At 39.4% G+C, this 21,201-nt stretch overlaps 1 protein-coding gene across 2 annotated transcripts in view; it reads left to right on the top strand.

Moving 5' to 3' along the window:
• The window catches only part of ZNF608 (zinc finger protein 608), a gene marked incomplete at both ends in the record, with an annotated part of 82,421 nt that extends 61,739 nt beyond the window's left edge, over positions 1–20,682 (top strand). For both annotated transcript variants that reach the window (XM_084225111.1, XM_084225110.1), the window contains 6 exons: positions 12,371–12,458; positions 12,932–15,383; positions 17,164–17,581; positions 18,125–18,297; positions 19,201–19,354; positions 20,597–20,682. In XM_084225111.1, coding sequence (XP_084081237.1) covers positions 12,371–12,458; positions 12,932–15,383; positions 17,164–17,581; positions 18,125–18,297; positions 19,201–19,354; positions 20,597–20,682 — 3,371 coding nt within the window. The remainder of the gene's footprint in view (positions 1–12,370; positions 12,459–12,931; positions 15,384–17,163; positions 17,582–18,124; positions 18,298–19,200; positions 19,355–20,596) is intronic.
• Between the last annotated feature and the right edge of the window lie 519 nt (positions 20,683–21,201).

Genomic DNA, 21,201 nt, shown 5'->3' with positions numbered 1-21,201 from the left:
TAGGGAAAATGATGACATCATGATTAGTTCTGAAAGTGTTTTTCCATTTTGAGCACAATGTGATATTGATCTTGAAATACTATAGGGTGACTAAAGAGTACTATAGTATTTTCATATATGTGAAAGTATACTATAGAGTAAAGAATACCATATAGTATCTTAATATATATATGAAGTACTTAATATATGAAATAGTATAGGGTGACTTGTCTGCAGTCAGCCTAGCACAACTCCACTAGGGATATTTTTAATCAAATCTGTTATGGTCCTTGCTTTTCTAATACACAGGGTATACATGATAATATATGTATGACAGTTCTGTGTGACTGAAAGGTTATTCTCCTTGGTGTGCATAGAATTACCTTCCAAAATCTTTCTTATTAAGTAAAGATGACAATTCTGTCGCTTTCAGTGTTACACCTTTCTTTCACATAAGCCTGAGTCTAAGGACTGATCTTTGTTACCTATGATTATTAGCAATTAGTAATGTGTTGCTTTCAAGAAGAAGGCTTTGGGGCCATTGTTGTACAGCTCAGAGTCAATAAAATCTGAGCTGCTCATAATAGCCCTTCTTTCTCATTGAAGCCTTGGACTTGCTCTAACTTCATCAGAGGAGAGGAAGAAAAGAATAATGTGAACAATAGGAGCCCTGGAGTTTGACTTAGGCCTAATGTGAGGAGGCTGTAAAAGCTGTCAGGGAGCTTGATTGATTGGCTCTTGGGCTGCAGTCCTCAGTGCAAAGCAATAATGTTCCTGCCTCTTGTGAGAGGGCTGGATGTGTCACCTGGGGTCAGAGCTTATCAGCCTCAGGGGCCAGCATTTCAGATGAGGCCAAAGTACAGTCAATAATTTATACAGAAATTTGTGTATAGATTTTGAAGTAAAGCAAGCTTTATCTTGAAATTGTTTGTCTGACCAAAGAAATAATTAAGTTATGTCTGAAAGTCCAGTCCTTCCCCCCACCTCTTAGTGACATGGGAAAAAAATCTCCCAGTATAGAAATATGTGTTTCTGTCATTGTGCTGGTTCTACTTTTGATGAGGGAGAGCATGCCTATGATAATACTTTATGGGATGTTACTATGCCAAAAGAAACATAGAGATTTTTAGCTGATCATATTAGGTTTCCTAGCACCCTAAATTTTTGCCTACATTTTATGCAACACTGGGCTGTCTTCAGTGTCTAAATGGTTTTGTTTCCAAACCTACGAGGGTCAAAGGTTGATCAGCTTCAGTGCATGAAAAAGCCAAGAGAAGCTGTAGTAGAGACATACATCACAGCAGGCCTGAGTAAACTATCCAGGCTGCTATTAATAAGTGGAGAAACTGGGACAGCATGCACAAAGGATACTTACAGGAAAATTGTTGAACCACTTGCTGACAAGAGGAGGAAAGTCTCACAGAAAGTATACTCATCTCTAGTGGGTACTCATTTTGCTGGTAGCTTTGCATTACATCAGTATTGTCAAGCACCTGGAGTAAGCTAGCTGGCTAACTAGATGCTTTACTAGTTTACCCACTTGGAAAATAATTTAAAACATAGGAAAGAAAATCATGGTGAACTTTTCTGCAGAATTTTGACACCACTGAAACAGGGTAGCTGACAAGTAATTCACTTTTGTTCTGTCCCAGCAAAATTACTACTTCACTTCAGTAGATGCTAACAAAAGCCTTTTTACCTTACTTCTGCTCAAGGAGAACACTATTAGTCACAGCTCATTAGGCTTGTTTACAAAACTGAACTGGTATCTTAAGTGTGTAACTGAAACACTTCTGACTGCTGGGGGCATCTTTTCCACCACAAAATTGCAAGAATTTCATAATGGCAAGGATAGCACTGCCTACTATTTTTCAAAGAAAATAGTTTGTGGTATAAGAAGTGCAAAAAAACTATATAATTTTGTGGTTTTCAAATCTAGAAGGTGAAGTTTTAAGCATAGTTTGGTTTATAATCTGTAAGATATAGTAACAAAAGACCTTAAAACTAGGTTACACCAAATCCTAAATCACAGCAATTACGTAGGAAGAGAGCCCCAGATTTGTAAGGTTCTTTATTTGTTCTTTTTTATACAGAGGAAAAATGGGAGTGCTGGGCCTGGCCACACCAAACTGATTCCTTTTTGGTGCATCAGTGGGAAAGGGCTAGGAGAAAGAGAATTCATCATTCGTACTTGCAGTTTTCATAGAACTCCTGTGTACACCTAATGCTTGACTATACGCCACTTTCATCTTTATGTATTTTGCCATGAGGTTTCTTGGTGCCATATTACTGTATTAAGATCTTAACAGAGTTTATATTCCAAAACATAAAGGATGTGTCCCTGTGAGTCCCACAAACTAAATGAAAGAAGAGTTATTTGTCTCCCTGAAGAAAACCTGAGGGAGCTCTGCAGATGAAATCCCAGATGTTTTTATTTCCCTCCCCTTTGTCTTGGATGTGTCTGTTGTAGGTGTTTACTTACCCTTTTCTCAGACTGAAGACAATGAAGTCTTCATGAAATCAGTGAAGCTTAATACAAAGAGAAAGAGAGTGAAAGATGTAAAATGCAGTTCAGTAGATTTCAATGTTTTCAGCCCCTGCTTTAAATTGCTGTTTTAAATTCTAGTGAGTGGAATAATAGAGAAGTTATCATGTCTGCTAACTGCAGTTGGCCTTTGTAAAGAATGGCTTGTTAGGAGGCTTTATGATTTACTGAGGCCCACAGCTGGCTGCCAGCAGAGCTACAGGAGTGTGTTCTCTCTTGGGCCTGGAAGCTAGAGATGAAAAGGATCCAAAGCTGGCACAAAAGCAAATAAATGCTTTGACTTTAAATAAAGCATCATAATTTATAAGGGGCTCTGCTTCTCAGTCCCAGTGAGGTACATGGATCAGCAGCAGCTCTTTGAGGTTGAGCAGAATTGTCTGTCTGGCTCAACTGCAATTCTGGTATCTGCAGTCTACAGATTTGGAAGAATTTTCATGGCTTGGGATTGGAATTGTTTCTTTATTCATGCTGTTTCTTTTCCATAAATTGTCTCTCTTCTGTCTTCCATTTCTTTATGTTTCATTAGCTACTCTACTGTTTGAAAAATAATTGTACCAGTGTTTGCACCTGGCAGCTCTTTATCATGATGTACAGCGCTGGGAAACAAATCACCAAAGACACCTGAAGGTTTATGGGCGCATTTTGGCATCTGTTACTTGCTTGGGATTTACTCATCAATTTCCGACAGTAGCAGAGTTCAGAGCTGGGAGACAAACTTGTATTGAGATGCCCTAATACTTGCCTTAGGAAGAAAAAAAAACAGGTCTGAGCTCCTTAAGAGGTTTTGGGGGTTTTGTCAGATTTTTTTTTTAATAGATACACACACATGCATACACACATAAATTTATACCAGCTTCCCCATTTCTGCAGCTGTTTCTCAACAGTCTGCTGATGAAAACAGTATTTCTGTGGTCTGGTGTCTGAGAAGAAGAATAGGAATGAGGCATATAATTCTAAAAAGGAACTCCTGAATGCTTGTCTGGGTGAGAAAAAATTGTTTTGGTTTTCCCTTTTTTTGGCCCTACTTCTTGTATTGAAACAATAGCTCTTTTCCGCATGCTCCAGACTTGTTTTGCTTTGCTCTTAAGGGAGAAAGAGTTTGGGAGAGAAGTAAGTAGCTGAAGAGTTCCTGTAATTAATATAAAGTGCAGGAAGCAAGTGTGACAGATTAGTTGAAAAGCCCGGTATTCTGTTGCTTATCTCAAGTGACATATGGTCCTGGAGTATGAGCAAAGGCAGTGGATTGTGGGGCTTCTTTTTCTTTTGCTCCACAAGAAGTCAGAAGAGTGTCCATGTGTTCAACAGGCCAGCAACTTAGAAGCTGAAATAACACTCCTTGAGAAGTGAGTGGGAAGCTCAGGGGATTACAGAACAGCATTTCCTTCTTCTAAAATTGAGACTGTGACACTTTTCAGTGTCAGGCTATGTGAATCACAGTTATGATTACTGAAGTAAAAAAGAAAAAAAAAATCTGCTAGAAACTGAAGACTTTATTCTGAAACAGATACAGTTTTCTTCAGAGCACACAGATGTTAAATTATTTTCAAATTGCAATTTTAGTAGCAGCTGAAAGTAAGACTGCAGTTTTATTCTCAAACTGCAGTGAAATACTGAAATTGTTCAGTTACTCTGGCCAAAGAAAAGGTAAGGGCTGCACAAAAACTAGCTCTTTAGTTGTACTCCAGAGGTCAGAAGCCTATGGTTCGTTTATAATAATATTAAGTGCACATTTTCTTGTAAACACTGCAATCATGTGGTCTGACATTCAAGAGGTGTAACAGCAGTTTATCCAAAAGTTTTCCTAATCGTGCCAAATTCTAATCGCTTTGATAAAAATCTGGCAGGAGAAAATTATGTGGGTTGCTGTGGCTTCATAGTTTTCAAAATCACCACTCTAAGTAGCTCATATTTTAGTAGAAGTATTTAGTTGTTGATAAATCAACAAGCCATTTGGGACCCAATCTGATGTAATTTCTGGGGTACTACCCAGTTTTCATTGAGAATTTTATTGGTTTTTTAATGAGTGTGAAATTTAGCCTTATATTTGATTAGGACCATTCATATTTAGTTTGGCTTTCCATTTGTATTTAGATCTTTTTCACTGGATATTTGTTAGGTAGACTAGCTTTAGAAGAAATATATGCACTGAAAAAAAATGTAACAGTTATCATTATAACCAATAAGGGACATGAGCTCATAGATTAGACGCTGGCCTGTCTTCCAGAACCAACCTGCCCCCAGCATTTCAGTCACAGCTTTGTCCAGAGAAACTGTCATTTCAGCTAACCTCAGCTACATGTCTTCCTCACATGCTGGGGTTTTTTTATACTAAAGCTGGAAAAGGGTAATGTTGCTAGGGAGGCAGGAAAAAGAAATGAAACCAGAGCTTCTTTTAGCTGACCGTTCAACTGAATATTGACCAGCTGTCTTCATGAGAAAGAAATAGATGGTGGTGAATAAGCTAGAGTCTAGTTTTCCAAGTTCAATGATTTTCCCAAATCAATACAGCCCATGAGGCTTCAGAACAAAGGATGAGGGAGACATGACAGTGATGGAAGAAGCTTGTGTTCTTTTGTGTATTAAGCACATGGGCTCATGGGGAAACGGGGTTTCTTCAGTTATTGCAGTGTTTATTCTTTTATATGCACTGGGATAAACTTCTAGATTAAGAAAATTTATTACAGTAATTATTAGGTGGTATTAAAAAGTTGTCTGCTTGATGGCCCAACTCCATGTTTCCAGGAGCTACTCCTCACTTTATAATTGCTGCTTCTTTTTTGAATGCAAATGGGAGTATCAGGTCCAGGGAATAGGTTCTATAAAACAGCTATTTTTAAACTAAGATGGTAGTTCCTACTATCAATATTACTTTTATTTTACCAATGACTTCATAATGAAAAGAAAGGGTATGACATTCAAATAAACTATCCATGAAATGTAGGTTATCATTACTCAGAACTTACTGGAAATTACGCAGATGTGATCTTACTCTGTTAGGCTGCTGCAGAAGCCACTGTAGTTTACAGCCCAGCGTTAGCCACCAGCGGGGCAACATTAACTAAAATAGCAGGGTTTAGCCTCTCAGCCCTCTAACCTTTAAACTTGCTATGCTTTTATAAAGTACAGAATGCAGAATTAACACCACAGCTAAGCGCCTCAGCGGTTTATGACTACACCAGCAGTATTTCATTATGCTTCTTTTCCTTGATGCTATCCAATCTTCTCATCTTCATTGCTGTACAGTATTTGTTCAGATAAAGTCCAGTGCCCAGGATGACTAATTGCAGATCTGTGCTCCAGATGGTCTGATTACAGGATGTGGTTAAAGTGACTTTTCAAACATTCTGTGCTGCAACAGGGCTCTTGGAAAAAAAAGAAAAAAAAAAAAAGCCCAAAATCCCACCAGCAAAACCAAAACAAAAAAAGCAAACCCACCAGTCTTGCATTTCCAGGCCACCTGACAATAATTACATTCTCAGGCTGGCTGATGTTGATGCCAGTTACATGTGCACCTGCTGTAGATGTAGTTAGATGTAGTTAAGATCTTGTGCCATGCTAGACAGAGTGTGATTAAAGACATAAATAAACTGTACATCTCCCAGATCAGCATTCAGTATATAAGATGTGGCTTCATACGTAGAGTGTTTACTGATCATTTTAGATTACTTTCTGGATGGAAGCAATCAGGGAGGAATAAGCCATTTGCATTGCAAGTCTAATATAAAAATTGTTCTATGTTTTTTATGCCCGGTTGAATTGCAGGTGTATATGTGGATGTGGGATTGATGATGATGTGGCAGATATGGTGGTTGTGAGGCAAATGAGTTGCACTGCTTTTACTAAGCCAGTGGCAACAAAAAGTCTTGAGATAATCCTAAGAATATAGATTTTCATCTTGCAGCTTTTTACATTTCATATATTTTAGCTATTGTTAGCAAGTGATGTCAAATAGACATGTGTGGGTCCAAAAAAATTGCAGTGCCAGTTGTGGAATAAAACGTGTTTAATCAGTGGGGGTGGTGTACTCACTGACGACAGATATGCCATGGTTTGGTTATCCCAGGCAGGTCTGTATTATTTGTACTTGGCATGGCAGGGACAAGAGGCAAATCAAATTTGACTTGCAAACATATTTGTGGATTCACTAATCATGAAGATACAAGGAATTGATTATGCTGTAGTGTTACAAGTAATACTTGTAACAGTAATCAAGTAATGATTCTATACCAAGGATTGCATCTCAACCTTGAAGAACTACTATCCCACAGAAATTTTCGCTACAAGAATTTATCATATTAACCTTTTAAAGAAGTAATCTTACTAAAATAATTATGGAAAGTGTAGTCCACTTTAGAGATCCCCCTCTGGCATCAGGAAATTTTGTTTTTAAATGATACTTGGGATACCAAAGGTAGTAGGGAGAATTGTTAATTTTGGAATTTTGACCACAGAGGATTCCACTATGTTTAAGGGTAAGTGACTTAAGTGACTTTTAAAATATATGTGACTTTTTAAACATACCTGACTTCTGATGACTGAAAAGTAGACACATCATTGGTCTTTTGGAAGATCATATATATATATATTCTTCAACAAATCAGTTACAGAATTTTACAGATCCTTTGGGCTATATTCTCTACTAAGAGCAGAGAGAGCAGTTCCTTTTGCAAAAATGAAGGCTTGCCCTCACCCTGTCAGATAACTGGACTGCAGAGTTCCCTGGTGAAATAATCAGTTTGCACTAAACTAGGATTTTGTAGCATTTTCTGTGATCTAAACACAAAAGTAGCCTATCCAGTAAAAATTAAGTCAGGCTTTTCAATCTGATTACTTGAGTAGCACCTACTTGTATTGGAATTTAAATATGTGTTTTCCTAAAGCCAGTATTTTTAAAAGCTGCGGCCCGCATATAAGGTAGTGATGTGATAATTTGATTCCTCACCACACGATCTCATTTTCAAAGTTTTGGATACAAACATAAACATTTTTGGCTTATGATCATTGCAGAAAACAGAGTCAAGAAAACAAAGAAATTAGTATATTTTTTTTAGACTAGATACTTCAGGGTATTTTTGTCTTCAAATGAAGGAATATCTGCAAGAGTGTGGATGTGTCTGCTAAACATGCAGTGCCAGAGTAATCCATATGAACAATACCCTTACTTTGTACTGAAAATGCCTTTGATTCTTATGTTTTTATGTCAAAATAGCACATCTGCATTTCTTAGCAACAGGGTTATTTACTTCATTTCCAACTTGTGATGACATATCTCATTCTATGAGATATAGTTAATAGTAAATAGCAAATTTTCCTTCTGGCCTTTGTTAAGCAGTCACTGAAAAGGAGCAAGAAGGTACAGGGGAAGAAGAGATACATCATACCCACAGAACTCATAAAAACTGAGGTTTTTGCTGTAGGTTTCTGAAATAACTTTCTAAGGTACTACTTTTGTGACATGTGACCTTTCATTCCATAAGAAAATTCAAGTACAAATTGTCACAGTCATTTCACATGTTATCCATCAGAAGTGCTTATGTAAAATGGCTTTGTGCTCCTACAAGCATGCATTATTTTTTCCTGCCTGAAAATTTTGCCATTAACATTATGGTTATGGTTATGATGAGTAAAAAAAAAGAGCTCATAATGGTACACATACTGTGAGGGAGAAGAGCAAATACAGAATCTTGTCTTGTTCCTAAAAGGCTGACAACATTTGATGTTAAGGGAGGAGCTTCTATTGACAGCGATGGGCACCAGATGACATCCTGGGTGTGCCGTTGTCATACATTATTGCTTTGGCATATGATCCTGCCTTGCCTAATTATGGATTTTGGCAGAAAAACTACAGTAGGTGAACTCTAAAACTTCTAGGTAACATTACCCCATTTTCTTATGTTATAACACCATCTTGTAATTCCCACACATAAAACATTCCGTATTTACTGTGTGTTCTCTTTAATGATAGAGCGTAGGACATACGACACTGAAGACTGCAGAAAGTATTGCTAATTTCAGATATACTGTAACTGTGAATAGTTATATAGTTTGCAAATGGAATGAACAACCAAATTAAACCAAGAAATTTATATCCGTATTTTGGGGAGATAAATTTTTCTCTGTTACATCCAATTCTTGTGAACTGTGCTCTGGTAATTGGTCAAACTCTTTAAGAAGGTACCCCTAGTTGCTCAAAGAACCATTTGTGTGTAGTATATATGCACTGGTTTTTGATCCAACCTCACAAGAACAGAATTAGATATTTAGCTAAGTTTTCTTCTGAATTAGAATCTTAGAAAGTCCAAATATCCTCAGGTACATTTCATTACAAACACCTGATTTTCTTTTTCCCATTCTTCAGTAATGGGTATTTTAAAAAATTTAGCCTCTTGGGCTTTTTATAAGGTGAAAATGTGTCTATTGTTTCAGATAGTATGAAACCTGTGGGTTTCCTCAGACTGTCTTTGCGTTGTTCAGGCAATGTTAAATAGGTTATTGCTACATTATATGTAGTCTGATGTAATAGGAAGTCTCATTACAGAAACTTATGGTTTGGCACAGCCGCCAAGAGGTTTGGTCCTGTGTGTGGTATGTTCCTTCATAAGATGAAGGGGGTACATGGGCACACAGGTACACAGAGAGGAGCTGGAAGGACCCAGAGAAGGGCTAGTGCCTCCCTGAGTGCATGGCCAGTGTACTCAGAGGTGATAGTGGGAGTGACCTGGGCACTGCTCTAGGATTGCCTCTGGGACAGAGCAGGCTCAGCAGAGGTTCTTGGTTGGAGCTTGAATGCTGTGCCAGGACAAACAGTACACCATCATTTAGAAGAATAATCCTTTCTCTTCAGCACTGAATCAAGTACATTGTGTGGATTACCAATTCAGTCATCTCCATTGTCATGTTCTACTGCTTGGGCTTACTAAGCCTCTCCTTAGCACATTTCCTTAGATCAGTCCTACCTCCCATGCTACTTATATTCTCCTCACCCATTTCTGTGACAATCTTAGAAGAGTAAACGAGTTACCTTCCCTGCCAGTTCTGTGGAGTCTTACGTGTGGTTGAGCAATATGCTGTCCATTAGGGAATGGAAATGTATTCCTTGCCACAGCTAACACAGCATGGAGATTAATATCTCTCCTTCTTACACGGTACCTTCACTAAGCCTAACACATTTAATGAGATGCTATATGTAGCAGATCTAAGGGAGGAACTTATTTGTGTTTGCTTTTGAAATACTGACTTTCTTACATGGGAAGGTCATTTAAGTGTCTTCATAGAATTATTGAAATATGTATTGATTTCAGGGGGTTTTATTATTTTCATTATTCTATGCCTTCTATCTTGCCCTCTTCTCTGTCAATAGGTAACAAACTATCCCTAGATCTGGTACATAAATAAATGAATAAAATGCATGTAGAGATAGGCAAGATTACAAATATCAAGGAAGATGGAGGTATAGGTGAGAATAAACCTTTATTAACGCATCCCCCTAAAAAACTCAAAACAAAACAAACAAACCACCCCTCTCCCCCAAAAAAAAGAGAAAATAATCCAAACTCAAAAAATCCCCACAAAGTAACAATTACTTTTTAAAAAAAGGATAAAAGTGAACTTGCTAGGGAAGAATAAGTGACAAAGATAATTCTTCAGTAATACTTCATGGGATGTCAGAGAGCTCTTTTTGCTTGGTACTTTTAGGAGACTGGACAAACGCTGGTAGGTGGGCAGGAGGCATCAACTGTGCTGCTTGCAGATAGATGGGCTGCATGCCATAATACAATTTACCAGTGGAAAATACTCTTGATTTTCACTTGGAGCCTTACAGAGTCACAGATGACAAGCTGTTATAGTGGAAGAAAGGCATCAAGGCTGCCAGAGAAATACCTTTACAATCACTTTTCTCTAGGCTCTGAATGGCAAGTGGGACCATAAGCCTGCTCATTGTAAGAAAGCCCATTTCTACCAAGAGATATTGCCTCTTGGACGTACTGGGTTGTTCTCCTCTTCCTCCTCCTCCTCCTCCTCCTGGACCCCAGCACCTCCTGGCTGCCTTCATGTCTAAGCAAGGGGCAACATAAAGTAGCCTTGGTGTCTTTGCAGGCTGCCTAGTTTGCATAGGTCATAAAAATACAGCATGGCATTTTAACCCTGTCACAGAATCACAGAACCAGTTAGACTGGGAAGGAGGTCTGAGATCATCAAGTCCAACCTATGACCAAAGACCACCCTGTCAAGTAGACCATGGGACTAAGTGCCACATCAAGTCTCTCCTTAAACATCTTCAGCATGGTCACTCTAAGACCTGACTGACACTGGCTGGAAGTGCAGTTAGTCTTTCTTGCTTCATACCAGCTCATTCCAGTGTGCAAAATTTCAGTTGCCTATTTGCAGTGAAAAACCATATGGGGGATGAATTTCAAATCCATTACAGAGAATTTTCAAGGAAATCCCTTCTTCCCTGGTACCTCTGCTAACAACATTTAAAATACTTCCCTGCTGCTGAAAGACCCCTGAGGAAATAAACTGCTGCTTGTGTGTTAATTTCACCTCAGTGCAGCAGAGAGGGATGGCTTTAATGCAAAATTAGAAATTGCACTGGTAAGACAAAGCAAAAAGATGGGCTGGAAATGGTTCTGGCACACTGCCATAACCATTTCTATAACAGAGATGCTGCAGATAGAATAAGGGAAGTGTAGAGGAAAAACAACGCTGTCAGCTGCAAGTTGGTGTCTTCATGCCTCTCATAAATTTGGAACATTTTGTATTGTGCCTTTCTTTGTTAGATAAAATGTATTTCTTATTTCAGTGTGTGTTCTAATGAGAAGAGATGTCTGGTTCAATAATACTACCTTCTGTTTATCTGTGGCAGTTAATGAATTAAAGGGGTCATTATGCTGGCTAGTCCATAAACATGATGATAAATTATGTGAAGAAGCGTTTGAGGGCAACCTGAAAACATTTGAATGACATGCCCCACATTTATTTTCTTGTTACTTACAATAACCTTATCACTCACAAATTTTACAGGGATAATTCAAATAAAATGAAATTAGAATTGTGCTTTAGGCAGGCAAATTTGCATTTAATAAAAGTCGTAAGTGGAAAAGCAATTAAATTACAGTAGGTTTTTTGAAGGATTCCTCTTCCTATATAAATATATATTGCAATTACTCCTGCCTTCACTGCAGTATGGTTGAAGTTTCATATCTAGTCCCTCACTTTCTACAGAAGCAAAAGCAAGGCAAATAATACATTTTTTTGATCTGTATCTGCTGAACAAAACTTGCAGTGCATATGTGTATATGTTTGTGTGTTTGGATATGAGTAATTTCAAGTAAATAGAAGCATCATTATCATATTGTTCAAAGCAAAGCAGATTATTCTTCTCAGTCACCTTCTGATTTAAACACTGTAACTGGTGCTTAGTTTATGCTGGCTGGCTGCCAAGTGAAAGCAATTATGTGCAATAATAGCAAAATTAAGAGGTGAGTGTTGCTGTTTTACAGCAGGACATGGCAAAACCCATTTCCTTCTGTCAGCTGTATCTTGATTACACACACACCGTCACACAGGCAAGCCGTCTTACACACACACACATGCGTGCACACATTCTTGTTCTTTGTCATTTGCAGTCTTTCCTGTGGGCTTTAACTTGAGGTCACTGAAACCAGAAAAGAGGAAGAATATAGACCAGAGTGTTTGAAAGCAAATGAGAGTAAATGTCTTTGTGAAGGAAGGACTGGAAAAAGGAAAAAAAAAAGAAGTAAACAAAAGGAGCAAAACAAAAAGCCTATCCTCACAGTTATTGTTCTAATGTGCGATAATACTTTATTTTTCACTCACTGGCAGGTGTCCTGGTGGTAAACGTTACATGGAGGAACAAGACTTACGTGGGAACACTGCTGGACTGCACAAAGCATGACTGGGCCCCTCCTAGGTAGGCAAACATTCTGAGTCTGTTTTTTCTCTGCTGTATTTTAACCCCCAGTCTCAGGCTAGAGACTGTACAGAGATTAATAAAGCACAACTGGTTATGATTGAAAACATGCAAGAGTGAAATGAATAGCTCTCTCTTCCAAAGTGAAACACGGGGTGGAAGCTCTTCTTTATTTTGCTTTTGTATTTTTGAGAGGGAAGGGGAAATACATGGGGTTCAGTCAGAGAGCAGTTAATTTCAAAATGCATTTCTTTAAGTTAGGAAAATTTTTTGCTCCACTGTTCCAATCAGGTGGATACGTCCTTACCATCTTTGTCCTTTTTTAATGACTTTGCCTTTGACACTGTAACATTCTCATTTGTCAGAAGGACATCTTTCCTTTAACATGTGTGAAGGCTCTCTTACAGGACATGGTGGTGGTTTTTATTTTTTAAGTTCATGGCTCCTGCTGATGAAATGTATTGTTTGTGCAGATTTTGTGAATCTCCAACAAGTGACCTGGAAATGCGCGGAGGACGCGGCAGGGGAAAGCGGGCAAGGTCCGCTGCAGCTGCGGCTGTTCCTGGGAACGATGCGAGTTTTGCAGAGTCCAGAGGACTTCAGAATAAAAATCGAGGCGGTGCCAATGGGAAGGGGAGGAGGGGCAGCCTTAACTCAAGTGGGCGCAGAACACCCCCAAACTGTGCCATGGATGAAGTCAAAGCCAGCCCCTCGTCCACAAACAAGAGGAAAACTAAGCCTCCTATGGAGCTGGATTTGAACTCCAGCTCAGAGGACAATAAGTCTGGAAAACGTATTCGTACTAACTCTAGAAGCACTCCCACCACCCCACAGGGGAAACCTGAGACTACTTTTTTGGACCAAGGCTGCTCTTCCCCAGTGCTGATTGACTGTCCTCACCCCAACTGCAACAAGAAGTACAAGCACATTAATGGATTACGTTACCATCAGGCTCATGCACACTTAGACCCAGAAAACAAACTGGAGTTTGAGCCTGACAGTGAAGACAAAATTTCAGACTGCGAGGAAGCACTGAGTAATGTGGCACTTGAATGCAGTGAGCAAAGCACAAATTTGCCAGGCTTTGATCCACTAAAAGCACCGACATCTCCTTCCTCCATTGCTACCCCAGGGACCCCCAAAGGAAAGAGGGAACTGACCAGCAATGGCCCTGGTTCAGTTATCAGTTCCAAAACTGGCAAGAATTCTGGCAAAAAGAAGGGTCTGAACAGTGAATTGAACAGCCTTCCAGTAATTTCTAACATGGCAGCCACACTGGATAATTGTTCAGTTGCAGATGGCAATTTGCAAACCGAAATGCCGAAATTGGAGGCTGAAGGGTTAATTGACAAGAAGAATTTAGGTGATAAAGGCAAGAAATCAAACAATTGCAAAGTGGATAAAAACCTTTCCAAGCTGAAAACAGCCAGGCCCATTGCCCCAGCACCAGCACCAACTCCTCCCCAGTTAATAGCTATACCTACTACGGCCTTTACAACCACCACTACAGGGACAATACCAGGACTGCCCTCTCTAACAACTACTATTGTTCAGGCTACACCAAAGAGCCCTCCACTGAAACCCATTCAACCAAAGCCCACAATTATGGGAGAGCCAAGCACTGTAAACCCAGCTCTCACATCACTCAAAGACAAAAAGAAAAAGGAGAAGCGAAAGCTGAAGGACAAAGAAAGCAAAGAGACAGGCAGCCCCAAGATGGATTCTAAGCTGGGGAAGCTGGAGGATTCAAAAGGGTCTGGAAAAGACTTATCTGGACATTTTTTAAAGGACCATCTCAACAAGAATGAAGTGCTAGCTAATGGACTGTCAGAATCTCAAGAGAGCAGGATGGCAAGTATTAAGGCTGAAGCTGATAAAGTTTACACATTCACAGACAATGCGCCCAGCCCTTCCATAGGGAGTGCCTCCAGGATGGAATGCAGCACTTTGGTGAATGGACAATCTGCCATGGCCCCACTGCACGTGTTGACACAGAATGGTGCAGACAGCACGGCCGCTAAAACCAACAGCCCTGCTTACTCAGATATTTCTGATGCAGCTGATGATGGTGGCTCTGACAGCAGGTCAGAGGGCATAAGGTCAAAGGCCAGCTCTCCATCAGATATTATTTCTAATAAAGATGGTGTTGTAAAAGGACATTCTTCAACCACAGCACAATCAGCTCAAGCAAAAGAGTCTCATTCTCCCTATTACCATGGCTACGATCCTTACTATTCCCCAAGTTACTTGCACTCTGGACAGGTCAGCGCCCCAGCAGCTGGGAACAGTGGTACCCCACAGGGGCTGAAGATTAAAAAAGAGGCTGAGGAAGAGGCTGAAAAGAAAGAGAAGGCTGAATCGTCAGATGCCAAGAAAAGCGAAAGCACTTCCTCTAATTTGCAGCCGCAACATCAGTCAGTAATAACGCAAAGACACCCTGCACTTGCTCAGTCACTTTATTATGGACAGTATGCCTATGGGCTCTATATGGACCAAAAGTCCTTAATGGCCTCCAACCCTGCTTACAGGCAGCAGTATGAAAAATACTATGAGGACCAGAGACTAGCAGAACAGAAAATGGCACAAAGTGGGCGGGACTGTGAAAGGAAGAATGACCCCCCCTTGAAAGAGATTGGGAAGGATGACAACAAGCAGAAGAATATTCCATCTGCCACTATTTCAAAGGCCCCTTCAACTCCGGAGTCCAGCAAAAATAACACTAAAATAGGGCCATCAGTACCTAACAAAGGTGAGGAGGCAAGCAAATCACAGATCCTTTCCAATCACCAGCAGCAGCTTCAGTCTGACACTTTCAAAGCCAAACAAATGGAAAACCACCAGCTGATAAAGGAGGCTGTGGAGATGAAATCTGTTATGGACTCAATGAAGCAAACAGGAGTAGATCCAACCACAAGATTTAAACAGGTAAGATCACAGGAAACGGAACAAGAGTGTCTTGGTTTACCTTTTAAGTCGTGAGATTTTCTTTCTGATTCTGCTAAGTTCTTCTACCTCTGCAACCAAACAAGCTCCACCATCATTTTTTCATGCTGGATTGCATTGTAGTCTGCAAAAAGACCAATAAACCTTCCAGCTGAGCTGTTTGAAAAGAACAAAAATAAAATAAAATAAAAAAGTCTAGTAAGGTGGGGACAGAGCACAGGCTTAAAACCTGAACAGATTATTTAAAATTACATGCACGAATAAAATAGAATTAGATTCCTCTTTTAGATGTAAATTGTAAGCAGTTTGCTTAGTTCAGAAATGAGAAATTTCAAGCAAAATAAGCAGCTTTCATTGTGAGAGGACTTAAAGTAGATTTGAAACATGGTTTGAAGTGTTTCTTTTTTTTGTTAAATAACAGTTGGCATTTACTAAAGATGGGTGAGCTGGTTCTTTGAAGAGTTGGCTTAAAGCACAGCTCTTTATCTTAACCCAAGGTGACCTTTCTGAAGCAGTTAAGTTCCCCTTCTCTCCTCAACCAACCTCAAGCCCCTACAGACCTACACAATGGATGAAATCCTCTCTCCATTGAAGTCAGTGATAGTTTTGCCATTGACTTCAGTGGGACCAGAATTTTATCCAGTGGTTTCATGCTGACCCTCGTAGATGTCACATTGCCTTCATTTGAGGCAATGCAACTGTCTCCGTGCTCTGAACTAGAGCCTCAATGCTTGGTACTTTCATGTTCTGGTGTATGGTACATCCCAGGCTTCACCCTTACAGGCTGTCTTTCAAGGTACAGTGGGATCAGGGGAGTGGGAGTAGAGAGCTCTAAAGGAAGTGGGATGGTACAGCCCTAAGTAGGAGAAGATTTCTGCTGATTCAAGTGAGTATTTGAACCAGACTGTCCAAGCGTTTAGTTGCGTGCTTATATTTCTCTGGCGTGTGCCATAAATGTCTGTCAGTGGAAAAAATGTTGACAATTAGCTCTTGCATATCCTGTATCAGAAAAAGAAGTTTTCCTGTTACCTCTCCGTACCGATCTGCTGTGGTGTTGTGAAGAACTCCCCTCTCTAGTTCTGTAACATGTTTATAAACTGGTCTCTGTAATACATTATTTTAAAAAGTATTTGCAGTGCCCAGTACGTTTTCTTTAAAGCACACGATCCTGATCCAATAAATACTTGCCCACCTGTAACTTTACCAACTTAAAATAAGATTGTCAGCTGAAAAAGTCTGCTTTATTGTTTGACTTCCACTGATTCCTGGATGTTTGCAATACCAGAGGCAGCATTAAAATCTTGCCAACTAGATGAGCTTTTCATGTGCACTGTTCCAGGTATTCTAAGTACTCTGGCATATCATTAGCCCGCTCTAATTTTGTGGTTCACAGATACTTTTTGCTCTCTAGTGGGAAAAGTCTCTCTGTGGGCTTTAATTAAAATGTTTTATGAATAACATGGTCTCAGAACTTCATTACATTGCACATGTATTTCATGATTAAACTAGTTAAAGGCATGAAGAAGGATATAAGTTGAAGCAATTGAATTAAATTTTGATAATAGACTCTTGCTCCTTCATGGGAATATTGGTTTGACTTTGAGCTCGAGGCACTCTGTGGCAAGCAAACCTCTCCTCTATGTAATGGGGATATGGTATTAAAACAGCTATTAAAAATACATTAACTGAAATGTGGGAAATATCAATAACAAACTTATGTTCTATGTCTAAGTTCAGAACAATTTTTTTTCCTCTTTATTAGGATCCAGATTCCCGAACGTGGCATCATTATGTCTATCAGCCCAAATACCTTGATCAGCAAAAATCAGAAGAACTTGATCGTGAGAAAAAGTTAAAAGAAGACAGCCCTAGAAAAACACCTAACAAGGAAAGTTCCCTGCCTAACCTTCCTGTCTCATTAGCAAGCATTAAAGAGGAGCCCAAAGAGGTCAAGCGTTCTGATTCTCAATCAGTGGATGACAGCAAGATAAAAAATGATGATCAAAAGACTCCTGTAAATTGGAAGGACTCTCGGGGTGCTAGAGTAGCAGTTTCCTCACCAATGAGTCAGCATCAGTCATACATCCAGTACTTGCACGCTTACCCATATCCGCAGATGTACGATCCCAACCATCCAGCCTATCGCGCAGTCTCTCCTGTCCTAATGCACAGCTATCCTGGTATGTATTCTGAAACCTGCCGTGTGTGCTAGTTAAAATTTGCATCCTCAGGTTCAGTAAAGCCTGCATTTTAATATTTCTCTTAGTAGCTAGGCTAAATTAGAAGCTTCATGGATGACGTTGTCTTGCTTGTGCTTCCACTGTGTAACATTCTGTTGATTAAACTGGTTTAATGCAAGATGTTCCTTTTATGAACTCTCAAGTTTCTCAACACTTGACAGTCTGCTGTTGCTGTTAGACTGACAGATAGTTTATTGCCTATAAAAATATTCTAAGCACTTACTGTCAGAACCATTATAGTTACTATTCCTTTTACTTAAAGAGGACCCATAAATGTCTGAAATGGATATCAGCTCAACCCTTTTTATGGTCTCCATTCATCAGGATAAATTAGGTGATGAAATTGAAGAGCAGTTGTACCATTTGGGAGTCATGTGATCTACTTTTGACGTAATTGTCAGTTCTGATATTGTCTCCTCCTACCTTGATAGAATCAACATGTAAAAACAGTAACTTGATGTGGTATTTATTGTTTACCCACAGGGGCCTATCTCTCTCCAGGATTTCATTATCCAGTTTATGGGAAGATGTCAGGGAGAGAAGAGGCAGAGAAGGTCAATACCAGCCCGAGCATCAATGCAAAATCAACCACTGAGTCCAAAGCACTGGATTTGCTCCAGCAGCATGCCAACCAGTATCGCAGCAAGTCACCCGTTGTAAGGCTTCGTCTGTTCTTACTGGAGAGTGTCACATACAGGAAGGGGTAGAGGAGTAACATAACAGTGGGAAGCACACAATCTGTGTGCATCAAGCTATCAGTGCATGATTCTTCTTTATAGTAGTAGTACTATAAAAGCAGTTTATAGTCAGAATGCTCCTGTGGCATAAACTGGAAGTAACACATCTAACACAGTTCTGTGCTGAGGTTTCCTGTCTTGAATAGACTAATATAGAAATACAGATTCAGAGATGCCTCCTGGTGCACAGATTTTTGCAGTTAAAGAGGAACCTCCTGTTTGGAAACATAATGAAATGAGAAGTTGGGCTATGGGATTTGATAATATCCCCTCCTTGCCAAGAATCCACATCTTCCAATTAGCTGATTACCAGCCCCCATTTCTGAAGATTTACAAACGAGATTTACAAAGTTTGAACAGTTACTGTTATTTCACTTTCAGATAAGTTGTTGCTGGTTTTAATTGTGAGCAAGTCACTGGCTCTCATTCTATTTTCTAAAAATAGGTTTCTGCTATTCAGTCAGACTTGATCCCCAGAGAGCTTTAGAAGGTTGAGCATTTTCAGCAGCTCACCTACATTCCTCAGGAATTGGCAAGCCAGCAAAACTTCAGGGAGCTTAAAACTAAAAGTCACCATGGTGTCTTCAAGGTGCAGTGTATTGCCTCAAAATCTTTTGCCTTGGGAAATCTTCCATTATTCAGAAACATTAGCTTGAGATTAGAATCAAGTGCAAATATTCCAGTAGAGACACTGCTACATAAAAAGCGAGCTTCAATCATTTGTATTCAAAACGTTTTTGACAGGTAGTGGCACAAGGTTTTGTTGTGATTTCATCCCTTTTGAAGTTCTCTCCTCAGTTTTCTTTCACTTTCTGTTACCAGCCTGTGGAAAAATCACCAGCTGAGCGTGAGCGGGAAGCAGAAAGGGAGCGAGACCGCCATTCTCCTTTCAGCCAGAGGCATCTCCATACCCACCACCATACACACGTTGGAATGGGCTACCCTCTTATACCTGGACAGTATGACCCATTTCAAGGTGAGCAGAAAATTGTCAGTGGGTGGAATTAACTTGCCTCATGGATTTGTTTCCTTGACACTGGAGATTGTGCCTACATGAAGCATTTTGAAAAGAGATCGCGCTGTTAGAACAGAAGTGCTTTACTTTTAGGGAGAAGGCTTGAAAATTCACAGCATAAAATTTAGAAATAAATTAATAGCTTCATGTCTGAGAAATACCAAGTTTTGTTTCCAAAACTGGGTGTCAGAACATTATTAAAGATGTACCAGTTAGGCTGCCATCCACATGAATGTTTTGATTTCTCCTGCAAACTGACATTAACTGGCTGAAAGGCAGTAAAATATCCAAACCAAACAACCTCCTTTTTGTATAATTATGGTTGTGTAAGCAATGGAGGAAGTGTAGCAAAGACATAAGATTTTTATACGGAACATATTTTATGTACAAGCCATTGCAGTCACAAGGGTTTGTGCTTGCTATAATTTGACTGTTTGAAAGAGACCTCTTTGTATTTTGGCAAATGCCGTGCACAAAGTTGCAGTCAGGGAAAAAGCAGCAAAGTGAGATACAATTTATTCTCCCTAGGTTTTATACCAGTCTTTGAATGTTTTTTTTTTCTCTACCCATGGACTCTAGCTGAATTAAAAGGAGGCTTCCTCCCATGCAGCAAAGTATGTGCTACCAAAATTGGTGGCTAAATGACATTTCTTCTTTACATTGACTTGGTGCCTCAGCACTTATTTTTCCTGTGTAAAAGTCTTGACATTTCTCAGTGTGATTCAGTGATTCCATATGCCTTTTGGGATGCATTATGCTTGTTCAGTAGCAAAACTGTAAAAACGGTAGGTTATTATGAAAGTATTGTATCCTGAGCAGCTGGCATGTCGTTTCTGTTATTCACTGTGACTTTTGATTCTTGTTGTTTCCTGATACCTATTATTTCTACTGAGCTTCCTATTCATGAACTCTTATACAACCCACTTAGCATCATGCAGTGCAGTGTTTGGAAAGGAATGCAGTAAGTAGAAATGCTGTAATTTCTTGTAGAATATCTATCACAGACAATTCCATTTAGTACAGAAAGGTATATTGATCATACAGGGCAGACTATCTTAACAATGTTGCCTGCAATATTTGTTATTTATGTAGCGATAACCCCCCTACATTTTCTGGTTGTTTGCCTTAGAGATCCTTCCTGACCACAAAAATCCATTAAAACTAGAGGTACATCAACATTCCTTTGTTTCTTCTTTCTTGCAGGACTGACCTCTGCTGCCCTTGTTGCCACTCAGCAGGTGGCTGCACAGGCATCTGCATCTGGTATGTTTCCTGCACAAAGAAGGTAAATAGCCAATAAATTATATATTGCAACATAGAAAGGAGAAAGCAAATCACAGATTTTTTTAGCCTGCAGGTGTGCATTTCCTTGTATGACACAGTTTTTAAAGTTGAGGAAAAACTTGGCACTTTGGATTAATTGCATTTTCATTCTCCTTAGAATGACATTTTGTCCTTAGTTGTGTTCTTTAATTGTAACATAGGTCATTAAGAAAGAGCAAGTAGTCTGTCTTCTGAGATTTTCCATAGAGTGTGTTTTAAGGACTGGTATTAAGATAAAACAAGAGATTATGAAATATAATTTATAATATCCAAATTTTTAATAAAATGAGTTTAAAATTCATGTTCAGTTTGCTCCGTGCATGTCCAGAAGAACTTAGGATTTTATCTATTCTGCAAGTCTGCCTGGCTTGCTGCTCTTGCTTTTAGAGACCTTTGTTTGGGAGCCCATTAGAGATGGTTTCATATTTAAGTTGCACACCCATGTCATACATTTATATGCCTAAAAGCCTCTCAGATATTTACTA

The sequence above is a fragment of the Fringilla coelebs genome, assembly GCF_963513975.1.
Source record: "Fringilla coelebs genome assembly, chromosome: Z".
In the NCBI taxonomy this organism is placed as follows: domain Eukaryota; kingdom Metazoa; phylum Chordata; class Aves; order Passeriformes; family Fringillidae; genus Fringilla; species Fringilla coelebs.
The sequence above is the reverse complement of the archived record's forward strand: the minus strand, read 5'-3'. Positions and strand labels throughout refer to the sequence as shown.